This window comes from Vipera berus, assembly GCF_964194415.1.
Source record: "Vipera berus genome assembly, chromosome: 14".
Taxonomy (NCBI): Eukaryota; Metazoa; Chordata; class Lepidosauria; order Squamata; family Viperidae; genus Vipera; species Vipera berus.
Genome location: NC_138217.1, coordinates 5879411 through 5905146, shown reverse-complemented (window position 1 = coordinate 5905146; position 25736 = coordinate 5879411). Strand labels below are relative to the sequence as shown.

General features: G+C 44.6%; 1 protein-coding gene across 1 annotated transcript in view; it reads right to left on the bottom strand.

The window, feature by feature from the left end:
• ADGRD1 (adhesion G protein-coupled receptor D1) overlaps positions 1 to 25736 on the bottom strand; it is a gene marked incomplete at its 3' end in the record, with an annotated part of 96717 nt that overhangs the window by 19968 nt on the left and 51013 nt on the right. Inside the window, exons 15-16 of the mRNA XM_081338815.1 lie at positions 10076 to 10149; positions 7833 to 7956 (exon numbers count right to left, since the gene is read on the bottom strand). Coding sequence (XP_081194941.1) covers positions 7833 to 7956; positions 10076 to 10149 — 198 coding nt within the window. The remainder of the gene's footprint in view (positions 1 to 7832; positions 7957 to 10075; positions 10150 to 25736) is intronic.

Sequence of the window (25736 nt, the reverse complement as noted above, 5' to 3'; positions counted from 1 at the left end):
GTTTTGTTTGGGGCTTTTTAAAGTTTAACTGTTCCTGATTTGTAAATTAGACCACGGATTGTTCTTACAAGAGGTCTGTTTGATGCCATCAAGTCAATGTTGACTCTTAGTGACCAAATAGATTTTATTCCAGGAGGATCTGTCCCCAGTTGGTCCTTCAGATCTTCCAACTGTGTGTGAACTTCTGGCTCTCGTTTATTTAGTGAGAATTATAAGGTTGTGGTTTCATTTTCATCTTGATTGGAAACTTCTTTGGAAGACAAAGAAGCAGAAGAGTGGTGGTGATGTGTTTCATACCTAAGGCAGGACTAGAACTCACCATCTCCTGGTGATTGGCTCAAAGTCACCCAGCGGTCTTTCATGTCTCAGGCAGGGCTAGAACTCACTGTCTCCTGGTTTCTAGGCCAGCACCCCAACCCCTACACCAAATTGGCTCTACGTTTGCACTTCCACCCACTTCAAAGCACCATTTTAAGATCAAATTCCAAGCCCTGCTCAACCGTAGCACTAATCTTAGAGATGAATGCACTTCTGCCAAATGAAAAACCCACCAAGCTCCCTTATTCTGCCCATTTATGAACCAATTTACACGCTCCCTTTGCGGTGAGCCGAGTCTGAAAGCAAAGCAAATTTGCTTGAAGTCATTTTTAATTAATGATGAAAAAGGAGAGCCTTTATGCCACATGTTATTACTCTAGGGGAGGGAAGCTTGGTTATTATTCTCTGTAATTAGTTTCTCGAAAATGCAGGTGACCACAACAGGAATATTGACTCGCTTGTTGTGTTTCAATAAATATGCATTTGTCTGCTCGGCGATGCCCAACAGAAATTCATTGTGTAGCCTCCAGTCTCTGCGTAGCATCACAAAATCAAGGTCCTTGTCTCCACTTTGTTTAACCTTCCCTGATGCTTTCCTGATTGACTGCTCGTTCAAGGTTCCCACTCCCGAAAAAATCTAATTTCTCCTTCAGATGGAAAATAGCTTTGCCTAGCAAACACACTGCAAATCAAGGCTTGCATCAGAAGGCAGAACGATACCGACCGAGATAAAATATCAGACAGCAAAGGTGGAGGAAATTCAAGATTTGTTTAATTGCCCCTGTTCGAGGTACAAGGACAGTATCTGGAAAGGGTTTCTCCAGAATTTATGATTCTGTGTGAAAAAATTGGGTGGCAGGAGAAATGAAAGGGAAATGTGCAGGTAATCCTCGACTTACGACCGACATTTTGGTTTTTAAGTTTTTAAGTGAGTTTTGACCAGTTTTACAACCTTTCTCGCCACCGTTGCTAAGTGAATCACTGCAGTTGTTAAATCAGTAACACGGTTGTTAAGGGAATCCGGCTTCCCCATTGATTTTGCTTGTTGGAAGGTGGCAAAAGGGGATCACATGTCGACTGTCATAAATACAAATCCGTTGCCAAGCGTCTGAATTTTGATCACCTGACCGGGGGGATGCTGCAAGTGTGAAAACGCGTCATATGTCCCTTTTTTTCCAGTGCCGTCGTAACTTTGAACCGTCACTAAATGAATTGTTGTAAGTCGAGGACAACCTGTCAACCCACTGGAGAAAGACATCGTCCCTGGGAATTTAAAATGTATTCTCTAGTTTAGTGATGGCGAACCTTTTAGAGACCGAGTGCCCAAACTGCAACCCAAAACCCATTTATGTATCATCGGGTGCCAGGTGGGTGTGGCCCATTGGATGGGTGTGGCTCATTGGGTGGGCGTGGCCCATTGGGTGGGTGTGGCTGCGCTGGTAACGGCACACTGGGAGGGACTAAAAAGTTCAATCAATCAATTCCAACTTTGTGAGATCTTTCTTTTTCCCCACGAGAAGTTGCAATTGATTGATTGATTGAACCTTTATTTTTTTGCGCACGTCGGCAGAGGCCTAAGGCGAAAATGTTTTATAAAACCCAGCTGAAGGCCTAGGACTGGGGCGATGGCGCAGATGCCCACAGAGAGGGCTCTGTGTGCCACCTGTGGCACGCGTGCCATAGGTTCACCACCACGGCTCTAGTTCTTTGTTGGTCCCATCCAGAGACCTCTGCACTTCTTCAACCCTTAGAGCAAACAGGATGGATTCCTTTGTAAGGGAGTCAACTAATTTTCCAAAGCACCAGAGGGCAGGATGAGAAACAATGGTTGGAAACTGATCAAAGAGAGAAGCAACCTGGAATTAAGGAGAAAGCTCCTGACAGTGAGGACAATCAACCAGTGGGACAGCTTTGCCTTCAGACGTTGTGGGTGCTGCAACCCTGGAGGTTTTTAAGAAGAGACTGGACAGCCACTTGTCTGAAATGGTATAGGGTCTCCTGCTTGAGCAGTGGGGTGGGCTAGAGAGAAGACCTCTGAGGTCCATTCCAACGTTATGATTCTATATTGAATAAGACCTTGAAAGGTTTTATAGAATAGATACAGCCTCTTAAGATGAGTTAGCGCCTCATTAGGGATGATAGGATAGCAATGTTCTGATATTTGAGGGGCTGCCCCAAAGAAGAGGGATGGGTCAGCTTATTCTCCAAAGCACCAGAAGGCAAGGACAAGAAACAATGGATGGAAACTCATCAAGGAGAGAAGCAACCTGGAACTAAGAAGGAATTTCTTAACAGTGAGAGCAATTAACCAGTGGAACAGCTTGCCACCAGAAGTTGTGGGTGCTCCATCACTGGAGGTTTTGAAGAATAGACTGGACAGCCATTAGTCTGAAATGGTATAAGGGTCTCCTACCTGAGCAGGAGGTTGGACTAGATGACCTCTGGGTTCCCTTCCAGCTCTATTCCGATTGAAAGCATGTTTTGAAAGACAGGATGGTGATGGAGATACCATCGCCCAACAATCAAGACAGAAGCCATTCAAGTCTCACCCCATGCCCATTTATCACGAGCTTAATAGGACCGATGCCGGTATGAAATCTGAACACCATATGGCCACAGAATCTTCCAACATCGATATATTTAGCCTTCCAAAATAAGAACTGCCATTCCATGGGATTTGCTCTGTGGCCAACGCGAAGCAGAGACGCTAAAATCTTCCGTATGCTTCGGTTTTGTCTCCCTGTTGAAATCTCTGCCTTGAAATACGGCCATTGGCTTGCCTCTGTAAATAAGTCAATATCCACTGAAGGCACGATTAAGATTATTTATTTATTACGTCTGCTCTTTATGGAGGTATCCCGAAGAAAGTTTATGTCCAAATTAATTTATGTATTACATAAACGAGTAATTAAATTATATCAGTGGTGATGTGCTAAGCTTGCAAACTCAGCATCCCTAGAAGTTATTTTATCAAGGATTTTAATATGCAGAATAATTCAGATCCGGATGAAAATGCAGGCGCTGCTTATCCTGAATATTTGTAGCTCAGGATTGAACTGGGGGGGTGGGGTGGCGTCTTTAATAACTTGGTTGTTTTCTTGCAGATGTTGCATTACTCAACCAGGTATCACCAATATTGGATGATGAACGGTTAAGGGCACTAGGCATATTTGGCCTAATGAAGAGAAGGTTTAGGGGCGATATGATAGCTTCCTTCCAATACTTGAAGGGCTGTCACAGATAAGAGGGGATCAATCTATTCTTCAAAGCACCTGAGGGCAGAACAAGAAGCCACGGGTGGAAGTTTGTGAGAGGGAGATGAAACAAAGAAGGAATTTCCTGACAATAAGAAAAAAATAAGCAATGGAGCTGCTTGCCTCCTGGAGTCATAGGTGCTCCATCACTGGAGGTTTTCAAGAAAAGATTGGACAACCATTTGCTCAAAATGATATAAGGACTCTTGCCTTGGGCAGAGGGTCAGACTAGAAGACCTTCAAGGCCCCTTCCAGCCCCATGATTCTATGATCAGCACTAGAAGGGAGGTGGGTCTGCTTGAAGCCCTGAAGATGTTACCTAGTTGGATGATGGGATGTCTGCAAGAAAGGAACCAAGCTCAGAGAGCACCAAGTACCTCACAAGTGTTGGTGGAATGCATCTGAGTTTTGGCCACGGCAAAACGTGATGCAGCCTTGGTAGAAGATGGTCTTCTTGTTCCTTCAGAAACAGCAACTGTGGGAGGGATCTTGGAGTCCTAGTGGATGATCACTTGACTATGAGCCAGCACTGTGCAGCAGCAACCAAGAAACCTATTATAGTCCTGGGCTGTATAAACAGAGGCATAGAATCAAGATCACGTGAAGTAATATTACCGCTTTATAAAGCCCTAGTAAGGCCACACCTGGACGACTGCAGCCAGTTTGGGTCACCACATCACTAAAAAGATGTTGAGAGTTTGGGGGGAAAAATCCAGAGAAGAGCAACTAAGATGATCCAAGGCCTGGAGACTAAAACATACGAAGAACGGCTGCAGGACCTGGGTTTGGCTAGTCTAAAGAAAAGAAGAAAGAGGGGAGACATGATAGCAGTCTTCCAGTATTTGTGGGGCTGCCACAAAGAAGAGGGGGTCACGTTATTCACCAAAGCACCAGAGGGAAGGATGAGAAACAATGGTTGGAAACTGATCAAGGAGAGAAGCAATCTGGAATTAAGGAGAAAGTTCCTGACAGTGACGACAATTAACCAGTTAACCAATTAACCAATTAACTCCTTGCCTCCAGAAATCATGAGCGCTCCATTACTGGAGGTTTTTAAGAAGAGGCTGGACAGTCACTTGTCTGAGATGGTATAGGTTCTCCTACTTAAGTGGGGGGCTGGACTAGAAGACCTCCAAGGTCCCTTCCAACTCTATTCTATTCTATTCTATTCCATATTTTCTCTTCCATATTTTCTCTTCCATATTTTCTATTCCATATTCTATTCCATATTTTCTATTCCATATTTTCTCTATTCTGTTCTATTCTATTCTATTCTATTCTATTCTATTCTATTCTATTCTATTCTATTCTATTCTATTCTATTCTATTCTATTCTATTCTATTCTATTCTATTCTATTCCTGTTGCAGAAAACATTAGAGCCATTGGAGTTAATCTTCCACTTCTGAAATCTTTGAGTCTCCTTTCCTCTCACTTTTTTTCAATCCCCAAATCTCCTATTAATCTTGTTGTTGGATTCCACTAGTTATAAATGCCAAAGTTTGCTGGCACCATTATGTACCTATTTTTTCCCCCTCAGCAAACTGCATGATAAAATGGTTGGGTAAACCCTAGAATAAACTTAATCCATTAAATGAGAAACAAACAAAAGCCAAATTAATTCTGCCAAGAACCTAGGGGAAAAAAAATAAACTACGGTCCTAACCCAAAAATTTATTGCAACTCTGGCCAAATAGAAGTTTTGCCAGAATGGGAAGTTTATTTCATGTTTTCCTTATGTGAAGTGTATAAATCTTTATCACACACAATTAGTGGTCCTTAGAAAACCTAATACCTGCCTCTCTGTGATAGTCTTCATGGTGAACCATGTTTTTTTGAAGTTGAGTTTGTCTTTTAAATTTTTTCAAAGTGGAAATCACTTAAAGCAACAGAAATTGGTTTCATTGTTTTTATTTTTTATTTTTTTGGAGGGAGCAAAGAACTAAAATGTTCTGAATAACTGCATGGAGTAGTCAAACCTTCTTTGGCTATGTGATTGGCAGGCTCCGTGTTTATCAGATTGGCATGTACAGAATTACAGGCGCGCAGTGCAGAATCTCCTATCTGGCACAAATATATATTTTCCCCCAACAGTGAAAAATTCCAGAAAGTGGAAGATAAATTTATCCTGCCTGTAAAGTAAATCAATGCCTATAGAATGAACCAGCCACTTGTTAAGGAGGGAAAGAAAGCAGGTTGGGGTTTGGGTTTGGGGGGTGGGGGGGGAGAAAGGGAGAGAAAAGCAGAAAAAAGGGTAAAATGAATCTTTGTGAATAAAACAATTTTGTGGAACTTTGCAAATATTGGCAAGGGGTCTCCCTGGAATAGAACCCTCTGTGCAGAGAAAACACAGGCAAATATTTGAATGCGAAACCATTTGTGGAGGAAGCCATCTCTATAAGCGCTTGCAGCTTTTTCCAGTTAATCATAATTGTATAATTGTCTTCTTCTTAGCCCAGCCAATCGGCACCGAGGTCCTTGGCAAACAAGACGTGGAGATGAATTCCCATTTGCTTAGATGATACAAGGCGGACGTGTGGCCGAGCCAAGGTTTGTGTCATCCATCTGATCCTTGGATCCAGCCCGATTAATTAGGTCCCTTGCCAAAAAAATGGCAAGAGTCAAACCACCCGGCATGGAGTGTGAACAGCAAGGCTGCCATGTGGGTTGAGATTTTAACAGGGGTCTCTGAGATCCCATGGAACTTGATCCAATCTCCCACTGAGTTGTGGTTCTCCTGCTGTTGGCCAAGTTACGGCTGAAACTGTGTCCTCTTCTTGCGAAAAATCCCAACTTCACAAAAGGAGTCTGAAAAGCTCAGCTAAATTTCAGCCAGCATTAAAACTCCACGTAGGAAGACGATGTCCGTGGTAACAAAACGGAAATAGAACAGCAGGAGGAAGAACATCGTTTTTCTTGGAGGTAGCTTAAAAATGGACGGTCCAGAGGGACAGAAAAATGAAAGGAAAGTAGCCTAGCTCCATTACTACTAATTTCGACATGCATCATAACATCACATGCAGAGATAAAAGAGGTGACACTTGTGATGGTGTGACCAGGAACTTCTGCAGATATTCCTTAGAAAACAATCTATTTGGCTCTCCTGTGTCAGGGCTTTTCAACCAGTGGCACGGGTACCACCTGTGGTACATTGGCACCTGGCAGGTGGTACGTGACCATCCTAGAAAAGTGGTAGCAGGGGAGGGGAATGAGCTGAGCCGGTGGCAGCACCGCACAAGCCTGAGCGAGAGACGGCTGGAGCTGCAGGGCTGTCAGGGCTCAGCGGAAGCGCCAGGATCAGCACCAGGCTCCATCCGGAGCTCGGCACTAATCCTGGCACTTCTGCTGAGCCCAGAAGAAGCGCCGATCAGCTGGAATGTTGCAGCATCTCCAGGGTCTTGTGATTTACATTCAGATGCTTGGCAACTGGTTCATATTTATGACGGTCACAGTGTCCCAAGGTCATGTGAAGTGACCAAACCCTGCTGCAACCACCCAGCAGATGGGGGGGGGGGATAAAAACCAAACACCCCCACCCCACCCCTGCTGCCAATCCTCAACAGAAATGTTCACAACAATGAAAACCTCAGACAGGAGGAAGAGTGCCGCCGGGCGGGCAGGCAGGTGTCTTGCTCGGCTGTGGCTTTGGGGGGCACTTTTTACAGTGCCATTGTAACTTTGAACAGTCACTAAGCGAACTGTTGTAAGTCGAGGACTACCTGTACTTCATCACTTTTTTCCTTTTTTTTTTTGGGTCATCACATTTTTGAGACCTTGCTAGGCGACCTAAAAGTGGTACAATGGGTGAAAAGGTTGAAAAGCCCTGGACTAACTTGGAGCATTTGTTAGCTTGAATTTCAAGACCAAGAAGTTCTAGTTTGGGGGTTCCACCATAAACTTTGCTAGTCGAAGGTCATCCCGCAGTTCCACCTCTACAAGACCATATGACTAGCCACCATTGGTTAGGAAGACCTCAACCTCTATGTCTTGATATTAAACTAAGCCCATTGGTAACCTACCAAGATTCTAGATCAGGGGTCTTCAAATTTGGCCCTTTTATGATTTGTGGACTTCAACTCCCAGAATTCCTCAGCCGGGCATGCCAGCTGAGGAATTCTGGGAGTTGAAGTCCACAAGTCTTAAAAGGGCCAAGTTTGAAGACCCCTGTTCTAGATATTTTTTTAAAAAAAGAAAGTCTAAATGATCCAGGTCTATTATTTTGCCTACAAGCCACAGTTATGAATATTTTGGCTTGGCTTACCGTTAGTGGCACCACTTGCATCAAAATGGCGAAGCTGGTGAGATGGTTGCACAAGCAGATGGAATAATTGAGGTCACCCCCCTCACGCACACAGCCTTTGTTGGACCAAACACCGCTTCCGTTTCTGCAAAAGATGGACCTGCTGTGGTACCTTGGTACTCAATGGCTTTGAAACTCATCGAATCTGATACTCAGCACATTTTGATATGAACATTTTTTCCCAGTACTCATCGTTTGTTTGTTATTCAGCACACAAGCTAGAACTTGTCGGTGTCGGCTGCTTTGTGTGACTCACTACATTATTTCTTTTGAGAAAAAAATTATTTGGTACTCATGGTTTTTGGTGCTCCCGGAACCAATTAATGATCAGTACCAAGGTACCCACTGTCCTTTTTTTGTGTGCCCAGATTATTTATTTAACAATGTTTTTAAGCTGAAAGCTTCTAAAGAAGTGAAACCTTAATGAATAATGTGAAACGAATTATGGAGTCGGGCAAGGAGAAGGCAGAGAGGGCTCCATAAAACCACACATCATGCCTCTGATCGCTTCCTATATTGGCTCAATCAGAAACCCCACTCACCCAGCCGTATTCCATAATTTTCTGAAAAGAGAAAAAGGACACCATTGCCTGGGTGTTATAATGGGAATAGTGCTGGAAACAAAGATAAAAACTCAGGTTCTAAATTGTCCAGGTTGAGTTTGCATTCAGATGCGCCTGGGTTTAGAAAGCTCTGGAGCAGACCAAACAGCAGAGTTGATCATTGACCATTGAGATGAGAAGTGAGATCCAAAAGCTGAGATTTTCTGATTCCCATCCTAGTCTCTTAAAAATTGCACTACCCATCACCAAATGCCTATGGAGATTCTTAGTCATCCAGCTCATAGTTGTCTCAAAGATGCTTTTTTAAGAGGCAACTCCTTAAGTAACACCAGCTGCCTGCAATTAGTGCAGGTTCGAGTCCCACCAGGCTCAAGGTTGACTCAGCCTTCCATCCTTCCGAGGTAGGTAAAATGAGGACCCAGATTGTTGGGGGCAATTAAGCTGACTTTGTAATAATGCCGCTTGGGGGGGGGGGCGTGAAAGCCCTAATAAGCAGGCATATACATAGAATGAAGGCTACTGCTAAGCTTGTAAGCCGCCCTGAGTCTTCGGAGAAGGGCGGGATATAAATGGAAATAAAATAAATAAATAAAATAAAACTGGACTTTCTTGTTTTTCTTTGATGATGTTTCACTTCTCATCCAAGAAGCTTCTTCAGCTCTGACTGGGGAATGGAAGGATTTATACTCCTTGCAGACTGCTGGTCGTTTGCATTCTTTTAGCGAGTCCTTGATGCCACCTGGAGGTTTATCTGTGCTGTCAGGGTCACCTGAGTAGTGAAAATGGCTGTGGAGCCTTCTTGGAACTGTTGAAAGGACTGTGTTGCAGACTGGAGATAGATAATGTCTCTCAAAACAGAGGGGGAGGGATACGGCATCATCTATCTCCAGTCTACAACACAGCCCTTTTCAACAGTTCCAAGAAGGCTCCACACCCATTTGCACCACTCAGGTGACCCTGAGGACACAGATAAACCTCCAAGTGGCATCAACAACTCGCTAAAAGGATGCAAACGACCAGCTGTCTGCAAGGAGTATCAATCCTTCCATTCCCCACCATCCAGTCAGAGCCGAAGAAGCTTCTGCGATGAGAAGCGAAACGTCTTCAAAGAAAAACAAGAAAGTCCAGTTGCCTCTTGGAAAAGGATCTTTGGGATAGCCATCACCAGGTCCGCAGGTCATCCCAGCCCCATCTTCTAGGCGTGGGAACGTTCCTCGAAGCTACCCATCAGATAAAAATAATGTCCTCTGGTTTGGCAGTCAGGAGCTCAAACTTGTCTCTCCAGCCGCAAATATTGGGCTTCGTAAGATTCAGCCAAAGGATGATAGCTTAAGGGATGGTGCCAGTCCCAAAAATGCCATATGGACGGGCTGCATCACACCAGTATTCCAGTGGTTTTCCCTTTTTGTTTTGCTAGATATGAAGGGGTTTGGGTTTTTTTTTCAAAACAAAAAAATACTGCTCGCACCAGACTTAAGTTAATAATGACCTAGTCTTCTGTTTTAGCTTTGCTGTCGAGAAGAATTGTGATTTCATTATTTGGAGTCTTCTTCCTGTGGAACCAGCAGGCAGGTGGGTGAGCAGGTGACACGGCTGGGTGCACATCGCAACAAACAAGTTTTATACCAGGATGACACTCACCTGTAATCCAGAAAGGCGCAATAGAGTCTCACTTGATTACTCCGGTTTGTGGCTTGACTGAACTGGAGGGGCGTCTAGAAAGGAGGAGAAATGGATTGATGACACGGGGAGGGGGAGAGAAATGCTCTTTTTGTTTGTTTGTACGCTTGCGCTCCCAAAGGAGGTCCACGTCTTTGCGAAAACGGGATGAAATAAACTTCAGATTGGGAGAAAACGATGGTGGGAGAAAACACATCAAGAGCTTGACTGTTCTAGGCAGAGGCTAATCTGTGCTTCGGTCTTTAAAATCTGGATTTGAAGTCTTTGATGTATTCCGCTGCTATTTCGTTTGCTGAATTATTGTGTCAATCCTTCCTTCCTACTTTCCCTCCCTCCTTCCTTCTCACCCTCTCATTGCCCTTCCTTCCTTCCTTCCTTCCTTCCTTCCTTCCTTCCTTCCTTCCTTCCTTCCTTCCTTCCTTCTTCTCATTCCTATCCCTCCTTTCTTTCCTTCCTTCCTTCCTCCTTTTCTCCTTCCTTCCTTCCCTTTTCCTTCCTTTCTTCTTCTCATTCCTATCCCTCTTTCCTTTCCTTTCCTCCTTTCCTTCCTTCCTTCTCATTCCCCTCCCTCCCTCCTTTTCTTCTTCCTTCCTTCCCTCCCTCCTTCCCTTCCTTCCCTCCTTCCCTCCCTTCTTCCCTCCCTTCCTTCTTCCTTCCCTTTTCCTTACTTCCTTCCTTCTTCTCATTCCTATTCCTTTCCTTTCCTTCCTTCCTTCCCTCCTTCCTTTCATTCCTTCTTCTTATTCCCCTCCCCCCTTCCCCTCCCTCCCTCCTTTTCTCCTTCCTTCCTTCCCTTTTCTTTCCTTCCTTCTTCTCATTCCTATCCCTCCTTTCTTTCCTTCCTCCCTCTTCCTTTTCTCCTTCCTTCCTTCCCTTTTCCTTCCTTTCTTCTTTCTTCTCATTCCTATCCCTCTTTCCTTTCCTTTCCTCCTTCCTTCCCTCCTTTCCTTCCTTCCTTCTCATTCCCCACCCTCCCTCCTTTTCTCCTTCCTTTCCTTCCCTCCCTCCCTCCCTTTTCCTCCCTTCCTTCTTCCTTCCCTTTTTCCTTCCTTCCTTCCTTCTTCTCATTCCTATTCCTTTCCTTCCTTCCTTCCTTCCTTCCTTCCTTCCTTCCTTCCTTCCTTCCTTCCTTCCTTCCTTCCTTCCTTCCTTCTTCTGATTCCCCTCCCTCCCTTCCCCTCCCTCCCTCCTTTTCTCCTTCCTTCCTTCCTTCCTTCCTTCCTTCCTTCCTTCCTTCCTTCCCTCCCTTCCCTTTTCCTTCCTTCTTCTCATTCCCATCCCTCCTTCCCTCCCTCCTTCCTTCCTTCCAACAATCTCTGCCTATGCCACACCCTTGGGAAGGATTTGATAGGTGGACAAAAATGCCAAATCCAGACTGAACCTCCGTCTGACTATAATAATTCTTCTACAACCCTCCTAGGAGCCTAGAAATTAAACTCAACAGAGCTCCATATCTCTATGAAGACTCAGACCGAAGAAGATTATAGCAGAAGATTAGCAATAAAAAACTCCGGGTATCATATTCTCATGGTAGTGATCCAAATCATATTAAATGTCTACTAGGGATGAAAACAATTAGAAGAATTCCTGGAATTAAGAAATCAGGCAGTAATTCGAATCACCAGGGTGGATGTCTGTATATCTTTTGAGCCATTTGGGAGAGGGAAACATACGATAATTACAAGCTTGCATAACTTTTGCCTGCTACATCACTCTTTAATTTTTTAAAAAAAATAAAAGACTGGGAAGAAAAAAAACACACACAACATGCCAGGATCAGGTGGGGTGGTCTGTTCTTCATTCTGCATCTGAGCAAAATGTTTTTGCAAAGTTACGAGACAGCTGCAATTTCTTTTTTAACCCCTCCAAATAAAAGTTTTTGGCAGGAGCCCAATCTTTCCACATGAAAATTACAAGCAGTCCGGTCCAATTTTGCAGCAGGAAAAACATCTCTAACCAATTTAACCCTTGTTGTATTGGAATGCAAAGGCAGGGAACAGAACAGGTGGAAAGATGGCGCACAGGTAAATAAGCAGGACAGATTGCTGCCTTAAAAAGTTCCTGGGGGAAAGTCTACTGCTATTTTGGAATTTAAGGACATGTTCTATAGACGCCATTTCAGTTCAGCCTATAAATGGAGGGTTGAAATCTTCCAGCCTTCTGCTGAAATGACATTTGGGTCAATGTCACAATCATACACATGCGTACACACGCCCTTTATAGCACTTCGTACTGTATCACAGTTTGGTCCAAGCGTTTGCAACGTGGCTCTTTTGATTTCACGGTTTCACCCAAACTTGAAAACACTACGATTTCCTAGCAACCCTGCGGCCCCACCAACTTTTCCTGCATTGCATCATGAGAATCTAAGACTCAAGATTGTGAGCCAGACAGCAGACAGACTCAAAAGGGGTTGTTTTAAGGTGGAAAGATCATGACTAATTTTTTTTTTAAACTTTGTCTTAAAACAAGGCAACGACCCGGTCCATGAAGCTACAGCATGTCTGTGGCATGTCAGAAACTGGCCGTGCAAACAAGCAAAGCCCCATCTGCTGGATGCAGGCAGCACATGAAACCATGTTCCCCTTCGGTCCACAGAAAAACTTCTCTCCATGGAACCAGTCCCTAATGTCCAAAAGGTTGGGGCCCACTGTCTTCAAAGATGCCACCAAAGTCCTTTTTGATTTTGAGTTACTCTAGATAAGTGTTTCTGAAACACGGGAGAGTTGAGACGTGTGGACGTCAATTCCCAGAATTTCCTGTCAGTCTAGCTGAGGCATTCTAGGAGCTGAGGTCAGCACATCTTAAGGTTGCCAAGTTTGAGAAAGATTGATCTAGGGTTAAACAGCTCTCTCCACTCTACTCAGTATAGCTTTATAAACACATCCTCTCCGGCAGCCTATACCCAGGTAAGCAGGGATTAACACCAGACAAACAAACAAGCAGGAAACAGTTGTAATCAAGGAACTACCAAGGAGAAAAACCACATCCCAGTTGGTGGATCTGGAGAATTCTGGAAGTCAACACATTTTAAAGTCATCAAGTTTGAGAAATACTAGCCTAGAAACTCTGCATAAATAAATATATCTCACATATAGCTTGTGATAGCAGTGGTCCAATGCAGTATTTGAGGGGCTGCCACAAAGGAGAGGGAGTCAACCTGTCCTCCAAAGCACCTGAAGGGAGGACAAGAAACAATGGATGGAAAGTAATCAAGGAGAGAAGCAACCTAGAACTAAGGAGAAATTTCCTGACAGTTGGAACAATTAACCAGTGGAACAATCAGAGGTTGTGGGTGCTCCATCACTGGAGGCTTTTAAGAAGGGGTGGACAGCTGAAATGGTATAGCTCTCCTGCTTCTGCAAGAGATTGGACTGGAAGACTTCCAAGGTCCTTTCTGACAATGATGATGATGATGATGATGATGATGATGATGATGATAGTAGGAGTGACTTAGCACACTTTAAGATCTTATAAGTTCCAGGTCTAAAGCCATCTAAATTCTGTTCCAATTAGCAAGTTATCAAATCAACTTTCCTAGACTAGCTGGAAAGTTAAGCAGTTCTACCAAAGAGGCATTGCCATCAAAATTAATGGGTTCCTTAGGAGTAGACTGGCATTAAATTGTGCCCCACAGATATGGAACTGGGACAAGAAAAGCTTTATCTTTACAGAACTCTTGCATTAAAAGATTACCAAAGCGTCTTGAAACAATCTGTTAAGGGTCACAGAGCGATACACAACACTCCAAATTAAAAACATGCCGAGCTTTGAAGGGGAATCTTTTCCCAGCTTTTTGCAATCTTGATCCTTCTAGGCAGTGCCTACAGAGTGCAATGTCTTGCATATTTCTGGGATGAAGTATTGCCCTATTAGTCTCTTGACCTTTCAACACTCAAGCTCCTCTCCTCTGTTTGCTCTGCTAATCCATGGGGAATGGGTGGGAGAGGCAGTCAGGAGAAGACTTGGTGAGGTGGACATGGTGATGAAGGCCAGGAAGCCTTCCAGATGTTGCTTATGGTCTTTACATACTATACTGGGATGTCTCTGTGCCAAGAAACATACAGCCACGTGGAGGCAGAAAAGACTGAAGAATGATAATGGAAGAAGGGGACAATGCTCTGACTTTAACACCAACCCAGTTAGAAGGTATACAAGGCATTATAACCATGGTTGTCAATGCTATATGGTGAAAGACTGCCATGAACTGTGGGAAGGGGGAATGAAATGGGGAATGCTTGGGAAAATGAAAGTAAGTGGTGTATCTCCTCAAGATGCTACCTCAAGGTCACCCAGCTGGAAGAAGGAGGGAGACGCATACCGACCTGCACTTGGACTGACCATTATGGAAACCTCTTGCCTGAACCTGATTGGTTACTCTGGGGTGGGCAATGAGAGAGAGTTAAGGGAAAAGTAGAACTTAAGAGATTTTGGCGCGCGATTCTCAGTTCTGGCTTTGCGATACTGCAATACTCTTGATCTCTAATAACTATACCTTTCTCAACAAATGGAGTCAAGGATCGTTTCTACTTAGAGGTTTAAGTAGTGGCAGGTCCGACACATGGAATACACTGATGGCTTCTCTGTAAACATTTCTACAAACCTGGGCAGCCAAAGAGGATGACTAAAATGGTACCAGAGGTGTAAGCAATATTCTAAAGCTGAATCGCAAGCATGGCAGAACTTTGTGTCTGAAGGATGGGGCCAACCTTTCTGAATGCTAAGAATAGTTACATGGTGGATTCAGAGATCTAGGAAAATGGTGAGTTAGAATAACAGAGTTGGAAGGGACCCTTGGAGGTCCTCTAGCCCAACCCCCTTCCCAGATGTTGGACTTCTCTTCAATTAGAGATGTCCAATGATTGGCTGAATGGTCAACTGTTGACCCTGTGTTCATATGGATGCCTGTATTAACAGAAGTGTGGACTGATTTCAGAAGCTCTTTCCAACTCTGTGAATCCAGAAAATGGCCTGTTGGAATTCTTAATTCCAGAATCAGAAGAATAAGGAAAGGCCTTATAATTAAACCAGCAATAAAAAGACACAGGCAAACAAGTCCAAAGCATCATGAAGGGCAGCATGGACTGGGATTATTCAATCGTTGTGGTGTAAACAGGTAAAACTACCAACCTGTCCTGAATCCATAAAATGCGGGGGCCAGATCTGACCTCCTGACCGCCTTGAAGAGCTTAAGGTGGGAGCAAGGCCAACAGCCCTAATAAAAGTGTGTGACCTGATATTAGTTTTGTAAATGGGTAGCCGAAGAGGCACTTCCATTTCTCTGCTCCTGCCAGCTTCATAAATCAGAAAGGAAGTCAACTAAGCAAAAAGGTGCATGGCCATTTCCCAAGCCAACACAACTTGAAGTCATTTAAAGCCCATCTATCAATGTAGTTCCTGAAAGCTTTTATGCTCCTTATTGATCTCAACCATCCTGACCTCTCAGGCAAGCGAGAAAATAGAAAGCGGAACTAAAATTTAGAGAGAAAGTTATTTTCGCCGGCCTCTCAAAGGATGTGCATCTCAACATCTGCCCGGAGAAAGCAGAGGTGTCCATTAGAAGCAATGGGGATGTCCCATGTGTCATTGTCTCATGAGGTTTTGTGGGGTGACATCATGGCACATATGACATCACTTTCTCCACCCCACAGGAGATGCTCATGACATGAGTAACTTAGATTCATTCCTATATTAAGAGATTCACAGACTACCATCCAAACAGCATGTTCCATCCAGTTCCTGAATGCTCAGACTTTACACCCTGTCCCAGTTGCTATCAGTGCAAGGAACCAGGAGCATCCATTGAGCTCAAAGCACAGAAGATATTATTACTGTTACCTCTGCACAAGTATCTAGTCAAATCATTATCAAAACTAAATTGGCACTAGATAAGGGTTAATGTAATTCACTGGGAGCCGGGCTGGGGCATCTTTTGGCAACACAATGATTCCAGACTGATGACACATTTAACTCTGCCTTCTAGTCTGCTTTTCTCCTACACCTGCTTTGCCGTGATAATTTAGCACAATTCCTGAATGAATACCTTTTCTAGATTTCCACACGACCCAGGATCCCAAATTAATCAAATACCTTTGGGTTCTGAATCCATGAAGACACATAGACAAATAAAAAGAACCAAGCACGGTCAGCATGATGTTCACGCAAGATCTGGGTCCCTGCCTTTTGAAACAGCTTCCCCACCCCCACCCCTCAAGATTTAGTTGGCCCCAACCCTGCCTGTCTTTTGAAAGACATTAAAAACCTGGCTCTTTGCCCAGACACATCAGAAAGGGGCAATGCACTGTTCCCGGCACTTCGTTGTCGTGTTTTTATTATTTGTTGCTCAGGTTCTTGTAATATGACTTTTGTTGTTGTTTATCGAGAATACACCTCGCCCGGGGTTCATGTGCCAAGCAGGCAGCTCGATAAATCGGAGGAATAAATAAACTAAATTCAATTAGGCTTCACCCTAACGCACGGCTCAGTAGAGCTATAAGTTTGGCCCTGTGCCAACGTTGGCTGGCAGAGGTCTTGGTTGATGAAAAGTGATTAGAATGGCCTATGCTTCTCTTTGGTCACCCCGTACACAAACAGCCATGTTGTCTAAGTCATGGTGAATGCACATCATGCAGTTGTAGCAAGGAGCTTTTGAAGTTGGTCTGCATTTAATACGATCCATTCTTCTCTTCTCTTTTTTCTTTTAGCATCTCTACCTCTCACTCTCCATAATCCCAGCTTCTTCAAGCTAACTTAAATGCAGGGTGTGGTTGACTCATGGCTGGGCACACCAAGATTTAAATGCAGCTTCTGCTTTCCACCACCATTAGCTGCTAACACATGTCACGCTCGGTTTTTTGAAGTGGTTTCCCGAGATGGAAGCTAGGACAATTTTGTGGCCTGCAGCCAAGTTTAAAATATCCAAAAAGGGATGGTTGGTGAGACGAACGTCAACAATCAAAGCTGTGGATACTTCAGAAAAGCAGTAAATTTCTCCTCCTCATTTTCATTGTGAATTAGTATGGATTTCAGTGACAACCCTTTTTGCTACAAACCGTTTTCCACAAACCACACCCCCCCTCCTCATCCTCCTCATTCTTGTTTAAAATTTCCAGTATCTTTTAGAACATAGAATAACAGAGTTGAAAGGGTCCTTGGAGGGCTTCTAGTCCAATCCAGGGCTCAAACAGGAAACCCTACACCATTTCAGATGAAAGATTGTCCAGTCTTTTTTGGAAAACGTCCAGTGTTGGAGCATTCACAAATTCTGGAGGCAAGTTGTTCCACTGGCTAATTATTCTCACTGTCAGGAAATTTCTCCTTAGTTCTAGGTTGCTTCTCTCGTTGACGAGTTTGCACTCATTGCTTCTTGTCCTGCCTTCAGGTGCTTTGGAGAATAGCTTGACTCCCTCTTCCTTGGGGCAGCCCCTGAGATACTGGAACACTGCTATCATGTCACCCCTCACCCTTCTCTTCATTAAACTAGACATTCCCAATTCCAGCAACCGTTCCTTATATGTTTTAGCCTCTGGTTCCCTGATCATCTTTTTTTGCTCTTCTCTGCACTCTTTCTAGAGTCTTCACATCTTTTTTATAGTGTGGTGATCAAAACATTGCCCTGTTCACTGCCCTGAGTCCTTCGGGAGAAGGGCAGTATACAAATAAAAATAATAAAATAAATAAATAAATAATAAAACTGGATGCACTATTCTGCTTCTATGAATTAGAGACTTGGGGGCTGGAACGGACTGTTTGTTTGCTTATCTGTTTTGGTAATTCCTCCAAAGTTTAGAGATAAAGTAGGGGCAGACCAGAAAACCGCGGACCTCACACTTATTTCTATGCATATGGGTTGCACAGTTATTACAAAATGAAAATAATATGTAGCTGAAGGTCAACATTTTTCCTGTAAATATGCCCATCTGCTGGTGGGAAGGATTGCTAAGGTGAGCTGTTTAATTAGAGTTTGTTGAATGAACCATAATGAGCTCTTTGAAGAACAGGCTACTTGAATACATAAGCCACCATCTTTGAACCTAGGGTCACACACAAGAGGCTAAGATTTAGAATTAATATTTATGAACTCAGTGTGTGTGTGTGTGTTTGTGCGTGTGTGTGTGTGCGTGCTAAGAAAAAAAGGATGAAAAAGTCAGGAAGAGAATACAGAAGAAGGACCAAAACAAGAGAACGATTTGCATAGTGGAAAGAATTATTTTTAGGAAGACGTTTTGCTCTGAAGTAACCCCAAACTCACAAACTGCTTAGATAGATAGGTAAATGATAGATAAATAGATGATAGATAGATAGATAGATAGATAGATAGATAGATAGATAGATAGATAGATAGATAGATGGATGGATGGATGGATGGATGGATGGATGGATGGATGGATAGATAGATAGATAGATAGATAGATAGATAGATAGATAGATAGATAGATAGAGAGATAGAGAGATAGATAGATGAGAGAGAGAGAGAGAGAGAGAGAGAGAGAGAGAGAGAGAGAGAGAGAGAGAGAGAGAGAGAGAACACCTTTATTGACAATTTTTATTGTGGGCACATTGGCACATATTAAAAATGAAATGTTGTTGCTTGCTCTCAAACGTGTGCACATACATAACACACATATAGACATGCTATATACAAAATAGGTATAAACCTACAATACATTCTTACATATGGATAACATATACATATTAATCACTGTCCATCTTGAATACGTAGTGGAAAAGGGAAGCTTGAGAGTTAAGAAATTGAGTCAACTGAGTCAATAGGGGCATATAAATATCAGAAACACTGAACATATTTGGGCTGCAAAGATTCAGATGATATGGTAGCAAAAAAAATGGGACAGAAGGCAATGCCCTCTCATTGTATTTTAGGGCTGAATGTCCGGATCCTTGCACCCCCAATCTGATACCTCTAGGTTAATTGAGTCAGTCAACTAAATCCAGCTGGTCAAAAATAAATTTCAAAAAGACGGCATTGTGCAAAGGGTTAAATAACTCCAAGGTCCAAGTTGGGGGCCTGATGAGGCCTTCTAATGCACTTCATTGTCCTGTTACCCTGAATGTAGTTGGTCTTTTGCAAACTACCTAACTGTGAGTTTGGAAATGAGCTAAGAGGAAAAGTGCAAAGAATAACAACTAAGGTGAATAAAGGCCTGGAGACTAAAACATATGAAGAACGGCTGCAGGACTTGGGTTTGGCCATGACAGCAGTCTTCCAGTATTTGAGAGGCTGTCACAAAGAAGATGGGGGTCAAATTATTTTCCAAAGCACCAGAGGGCAGGACAAGAAACAATGGTTGGAAACTGATCAAAGAGAGAAGCAACCTGGAATTAAGGAGAAACTTCCTAAAAGCGAGGACAATTAACCAGTGGAACAGCTTGCCTTCAGAAGGAGTCGGTGCTTCATCAATGGAGGTTTTGAAGAAGAGACTGGACAGCCACTTATCTGAAATGGTATAGGGTCTCCTGCTTGCGCAGAGGGTTGGACTAGAAGACCTCCAGGGTCCCTTCCAACTCTGTTCTGAATTTTAATTTAAGAAGGGGAACTGTCTGACTGAGCAGCTGCCTAGGTTCAATCCGGGATGGTTGACATCATCAAGAAATCTCAAGCTTTCCTGATGCAGGAGAAAACCAGAACTTTGCATCCAGATTTATCCCAGAGAAGATCGGTAACAAATGAGATTCAAGGTTTGCAAGCCACCCTGGAGACCGTAAAGGTCAGCAGACTTTGGAAGAATTGCAATGCGCATCATGGAAAAAGAAGAAGAAGAAGAAGTCATAAATTCTCCATCGGTGAAAGTGTTGGGTGTCTCTTTGTCAGAAGAAAACACCAACAAATCGGAGCAAGTTCAGGGGAAGCTAAGGAAAGGAAGATGATTGAGGGCTTGTCATAAGCATCAAGTTCAATAAACCTGGCTTGAAGACAAGATGACCCAGCGAGGAAGGGAGGAAAGGAGAGACATATTTCAACAGAGGATCATGAAAGAAAGGGAAAATGTAGACGGCGCCGGTGAAAAACAGCTCAGAGGGACACCAGAAGAACAAAGAGAAAGGCCCTGGAGAAGCAGCTCTTCTCTCTGGTTTGGTTTGTTTTGGGGGGAAGGAAAGGAGGGGATGTCACGGGACATTTGAAATGCCCGCCCCCCCCGGAAAATCTCTCCCTAGAGGGAAGGATCCCCTATTTTCAAGTTGAGGGTCAGACGTGGCCCCTGGAGGCCACACGCCACAAAACAACACCTAGGATGATGACAAAACTTATGGTTGTTTTGATTTCTTGCTATGGTTAACTGAAATCCAAGGTAGGCCAGAAGATCTTTCTCTACCCATGCACTGGCTTACTTCCCTGTTCCTTAGCTCTGATGATGTTACCTAGTTGGGTCATGAAATGTTTGCAAGAAAACCACCAAGCTCAGAGAGCACCAAGGACCCCACAGTCCTCCTCCTCCTCCTCCTCCTCCTCCTCCTCCTCTCCATACATCTCCATCTCTTCTAGCACTGATGCTGCTTATAGTTGGGTCATGAAATGACTGCAAGAAAACAACCAAACTCAGAGGGCACCAAGGACCCCACAGTCCTCCTCCTCCTCCTCCTCCTCCTCCTCCTCCTCCTCCTCCTCCTCCTCCTCCCAACCGCACTCCCTTCTAGCACTGACGATGTTACCTAGTTGGGTAATGAAGCATCTGCAAGAAAACTGCCAAGTTCAGAGGGTACCAAGGACCCCACAGTCCTTCTCCTCCTCCTCCTCCCAACCCCACTCCCTTCTAGCACTGATGATGTTACCTAGTTGGGTAATGAAATATCGGCAAGAAAACCGCCAAGCTCAGAGAGCACCAATGATCCCAGAGTTCAACCCTCAACTTTCCCTTCAGACACGTTAAAAACGGAAATTTTGGGGTGCTCTTTGTGAGCCACAGTCGAGGTTTTTAGGAGCCCTGTGCAGCCCTCGGCTCTTGAGGTTTTATATCTCTTCACAAAGCTCTGATCTTTTAAACGAATCACAGTTGCCTGAGTTCGTGCAACCATTCAAATTTCAATGACTCGACTTAGATTACACGCTTAGTGGTTTAGCTTTTCAGTCATGCCCCGGGAACCCAGTGTTTCACGGATCGTAATCTTGATCTGATTTTATGCAAAAGGTAAGTCTTGAGCCCATAAAAGGCGCAGGACAGAAGTTGTTTGGTGGCATAACAATGTCCGCATTCACACAACACGATAAAACCGAGCCAGGGGAAGAACTTGAGGTTGCATTTGCTCCAGGTTTAAAGCTTGCTAAGCTCCATCTTTTCCTTCTATCTCTGGCGACTGGCGTGTGTTCTTTCTTCCCTTTTATCTCCTAAAATATTCTGTGGCAGTTCAATCTGTATTGTGCTGTGTTTTTATTTTCCAACGCACAGGGACATCGTGTGTCCGATCAACAATTGAGGTTCTTACAGTCTGATCCAAGGAATAATTTATTTGCTTTAGACCGCATCGGATTTTGCACAGCATGTACTGATCCCTGGAGCATCGGAAAGGCCATTCCGGTCTAAAATTATGGTGGTCTGCAATAACTCCAAACCCCCCAAATTTGTCTCACTGGGGTTTCAAGAAACCTTTCTTAAATAAACATACTTCCACCCCCACCCCCCCTTTCCTTCTCAAATGAGCTCATTGCAAAGACTTGTGGGTGGAGGGGCGTGGGGTTATTTGAAAAACAGGCTGGAGGTTGTATTCCGATGTACTATGGAGATGCTGATATGACCTCTAGCAGAGAAACAGGGTTGGAAGGGACCTTGGAGGTCTTCTAGCCCAACCCCCTACTCAGGCAGAAGACAATCATAATAATAACCATCCTGCTTGGAGCTGTCTATATTCTTACTGGCTGCCTCAATTGTTGGGTTAGGACGCTGAGCCTGTCGATCAGAAGGTCGGCAGTTTGGTGGATCAAATCCCGAGTGCCTCGTAGCAGAGTGAGCGCCTGTTACTCGTCCCAGCTTCTGCCAACCTAGCAGTTGGAAAGCACGTAAAAATGCAAGTAGAAAAATACGGACCACTACGGTGGGAAGGTAACAGCGCTCCGTGCGCCTTTGGCATCTAGTCATGCCAGCCACATGACCATGGAGACGTCCTCAGACAAGCGCTGGCTCTTCGGCTTTGAAACAGAGATGAGCACCGGCCCCTAGAGTCTGAAACGACTAGCACGCATGTGCGGGGGAACCTTTACCTTTTTACCTTGGAGCTGTCTATATTCTTACTGGCTGCCTCAATTGTTGGCTACTTCCCCATCCGTTCACTCTGTGATTTGCAATGGAACATAGAATAGTAAAGCCTTGGCTTGGGTCCGGGATATTTGAGGGAACACCTGCTGCCAGCATCAAGTTCCCTTCGTCCAGTGCGCTCCCACAGGGAGGGTCTTCTCAGGGTGCCGCCGGTAAAAGATTGCCGGCGGATAACACCCAGGGGGAGGGCCTTCTCTGTGGGTGCGCCTGCCCTCTGGAACCAGCTGCGCGTGGAGCTTAGGACTGCCCCCGACCTTCGTTCTTTTCGCCGGGACCTGAAGACCTGGCTCTTTGAGCTCTCCGGCCCAGGCTGAGAATTTTTAACTGGGGTTTTTATATTTTTTAGGGGTGATTTAATCTTTTTTAATTGTTTTTAACTTTTGTATAGGTTTGGTTTTAAATACCCTATAAACCGCCCTGAGTCCTTCGGGAAAGGGCGATATATAAATCTAATAAAATAAATAAAATAAAATAAATAAAGAAGTAGGATTGGAAGTGTCCGTGGAGGTCTTCTAGTCTAACCTCTTACTCTTCTTAAAAACCTTCAGTGATGGAGCACCCACAATTTCTGGAGGCAAGCCGTTCCACTGGTTGATGGGTCTAACTGAAATTTCTCCTTAGTTCTAGGCTGCTTCTCTCCTTGATTAGTTCTCGTCCTGCCTTCAGGTGCTTGGAGGATAGGCTGACCGTCTCTTCTTTGTGTCAGCCCCTCAAAGACTGGAATGCTGTTATCTTGTCAGCCCTAGCCCTTCATTAGACTAAACACACACACACACACACACACACACACACACACACATACACATATACAAAATACAGTCTCCAATTTGGTGGGCTCTTATGAAGATCTTAAAGAAAATGACTTGCAGAGCAAAATGAGAGCCAAAGAGAGCAAATATAAATGCACCCTTTGGAACACAAGACACAACTCTTGGAGAGGTTGTGCTATCTGGGAGGCTGTACAATGCTACAGATGTGTTCCGTGTTATAAACAAAAGAACACATTGCCCCGGGAGCCTATCTCCTAATGCCAGAATCTGGTGGCCTTCCACACTGCTGGGCCCCAAGACGTATCTGGCATAATACATAGCTTAATCTCTTCAACCACCTGCTTCCTCAACCCGCTTCCCCCTCTAATCCCTGATCCCTCAAACATTTGGGTGAGACCTGAGCTTTCCTGCCCTTGGGTTGGAAGAAAAAAACAAATATTTCCTCCTTTCCCCCCCCCTCAACACACACACACACACACACACAACCTGAACAATTTACAGATGGGTTTTCCTCATTGCTGCCCGTGGGGAAAATAATCACTGTTGTTTTGCAAAGGCTTTCCAGCTGCAGCTGTTTCAGTTTAAGGGGGAAGCAAACCAACAGATGATGGATACCTTGGTGCACTTGGAAAAACTCTCCACTTTGGAGAGAGGGGTGAGGATTAGGGGAGGGTTTCAAATGTTTGATGCCTGCAAAGTCTCCGTTAGAGAGGGGAGAGCAAGCCCAAGGCCACCTTTCCTGTTGACCCTTTGGGAAAGGCTTTGCTTAGAATGCTCACAGATCTAACGGAGGACATCTTCATTGCACCGATGGTCCAACCTGCACCCCATGGTGGGAGTTTGGGAAGATAGAGCTGATGGGGTTTGGGCGGAGAATGGTGTCTACGCCTAGGACAAGTAAATACGGAGAGGGGAAAGTGCAGTGGTGTCCACTGAGAAAGGTAAAAAAAAATTATCAAGATGGAGACCACCACCTTGACATCAAAGCTCCACCATTTTTACGTGCATTCTGATAGCTGCAAAAAAAAAAAGGACCAGGATTTTTAATGCATGGAAACTGTGATCATTTTGACCCCTTTAAAGACACCCCTGGAAAGGTGAGGCTAACAGGTTGGGGGAACCTGGCATCCCTTTGATTCTCCGTTGAAGATCACCAGGCTAAAGTTGATGAAGGTGCATTTCCACCAACAGTCTATTTGAGACCTTTTGAAGCAAAGGTAGATCCAACAATGGGGGGAAAAAGGCAATCTTGAATGGTAAAAGGTAAAGGTAAAGGTTCCCCTGCACGTGCGTGCTAGTCGTTTCCAGCTCTAGGGGACGGTGCTCATCTCCGTTTCAAAGCCGAAGAGCCAGCGCTTGTCCGAGGACGTCTCCGTGGTCATGTGGCCGGCATGACTAGACGCCAAAGGCGCACTGAACGCTGTTACCTTCCCACCGGAGTGGTCCCTATTTTTCTACTTGCATTTTTACGTGCTTTCGAACTGCTAGGTTGGCAGAAGCTGGGACGAGTAACAGGCGCTCACTCTGTTACGCGGCACTCGAGATTCGACCTGCCAAACTGCCAACCTTCTGATCGACAAGCTCAGCGTCCTAACCCACTGAGCCACCGCATCCCTTAATCTTGAATGGGGTGGGGGATAATTTGAAGAGGAAAGAAAGACTTGGGTTTGACTAGTCTAATGAAAAGAAGAAATAGGTGAGACATGATAGCAGTATTCCAGTATTTGAGGGGCTGCCAGCAAGAAGAGGGGGTCAGGTTATTCTCCAAAGCACCAGAGGGAAGGACGAGAAACAATGGTTGGAAACTAATCAAAGAGAGAAGCAATCTGGAATTAAGGAGAAAGTTCCTGACAGTGAAGACAATTAACCAGTCGAACAGTTTGCCTCCAGAAATCATGGACACCCCAGCACTAGAAGTTTTTAAGAAGAGGCTAGACAGTCACAGGGACACGGTGGCTCAGTGGGTTAGGACGCTGAGCTTGTCGATCAGAAGGTCGGCAGTTTGGCAGGTCGAATCTCGAGTGCCGCGTAACAGAGTGAGCACCTGTTACGCGTCCCAGCTTCTGCCAACCTAGCAGTTTGAAAGCACGTAAAAATGCAAGTAGAAATATAGGGACCACTCCGGTGGGAAGGTAACAGCATTCCGTGCGCCTTGGGCGTCTAGTCATGCCGGCCACATGACCACGGAGACGTCCTCGGACAAGCGCTGGCTCTTCGGCTTTGAAACGGAGATGAGCACCGGCCCCTAGAGTCGGAAACGACTAGCACGCATGTGCGGGGGAACCTTTACCTTACCTTTGGACAGTCACTTGTCTGAGATGGTATGGGTCCTCCTGATTGAGCAGGGGGCTGGACTGGAAGACCTCCAAAATCTCTTCCAGCTCTATTCTATTCTAATTGTCAGAAAGAGCACTCTTGCAATTTGCTTCTGATCTATGCAATTCTGAGCAAAAACAAATGGCCCGGATTTGATTTAGGTGACGCTGCCATCTGCTCTGAAGATGCTCATCCTCCTCTATTGCAGTGCCTGTTCACAGCTGGAAGCCTTGCAGTTGCCTTCACACAACAGCACTTAATTGAGCCCCT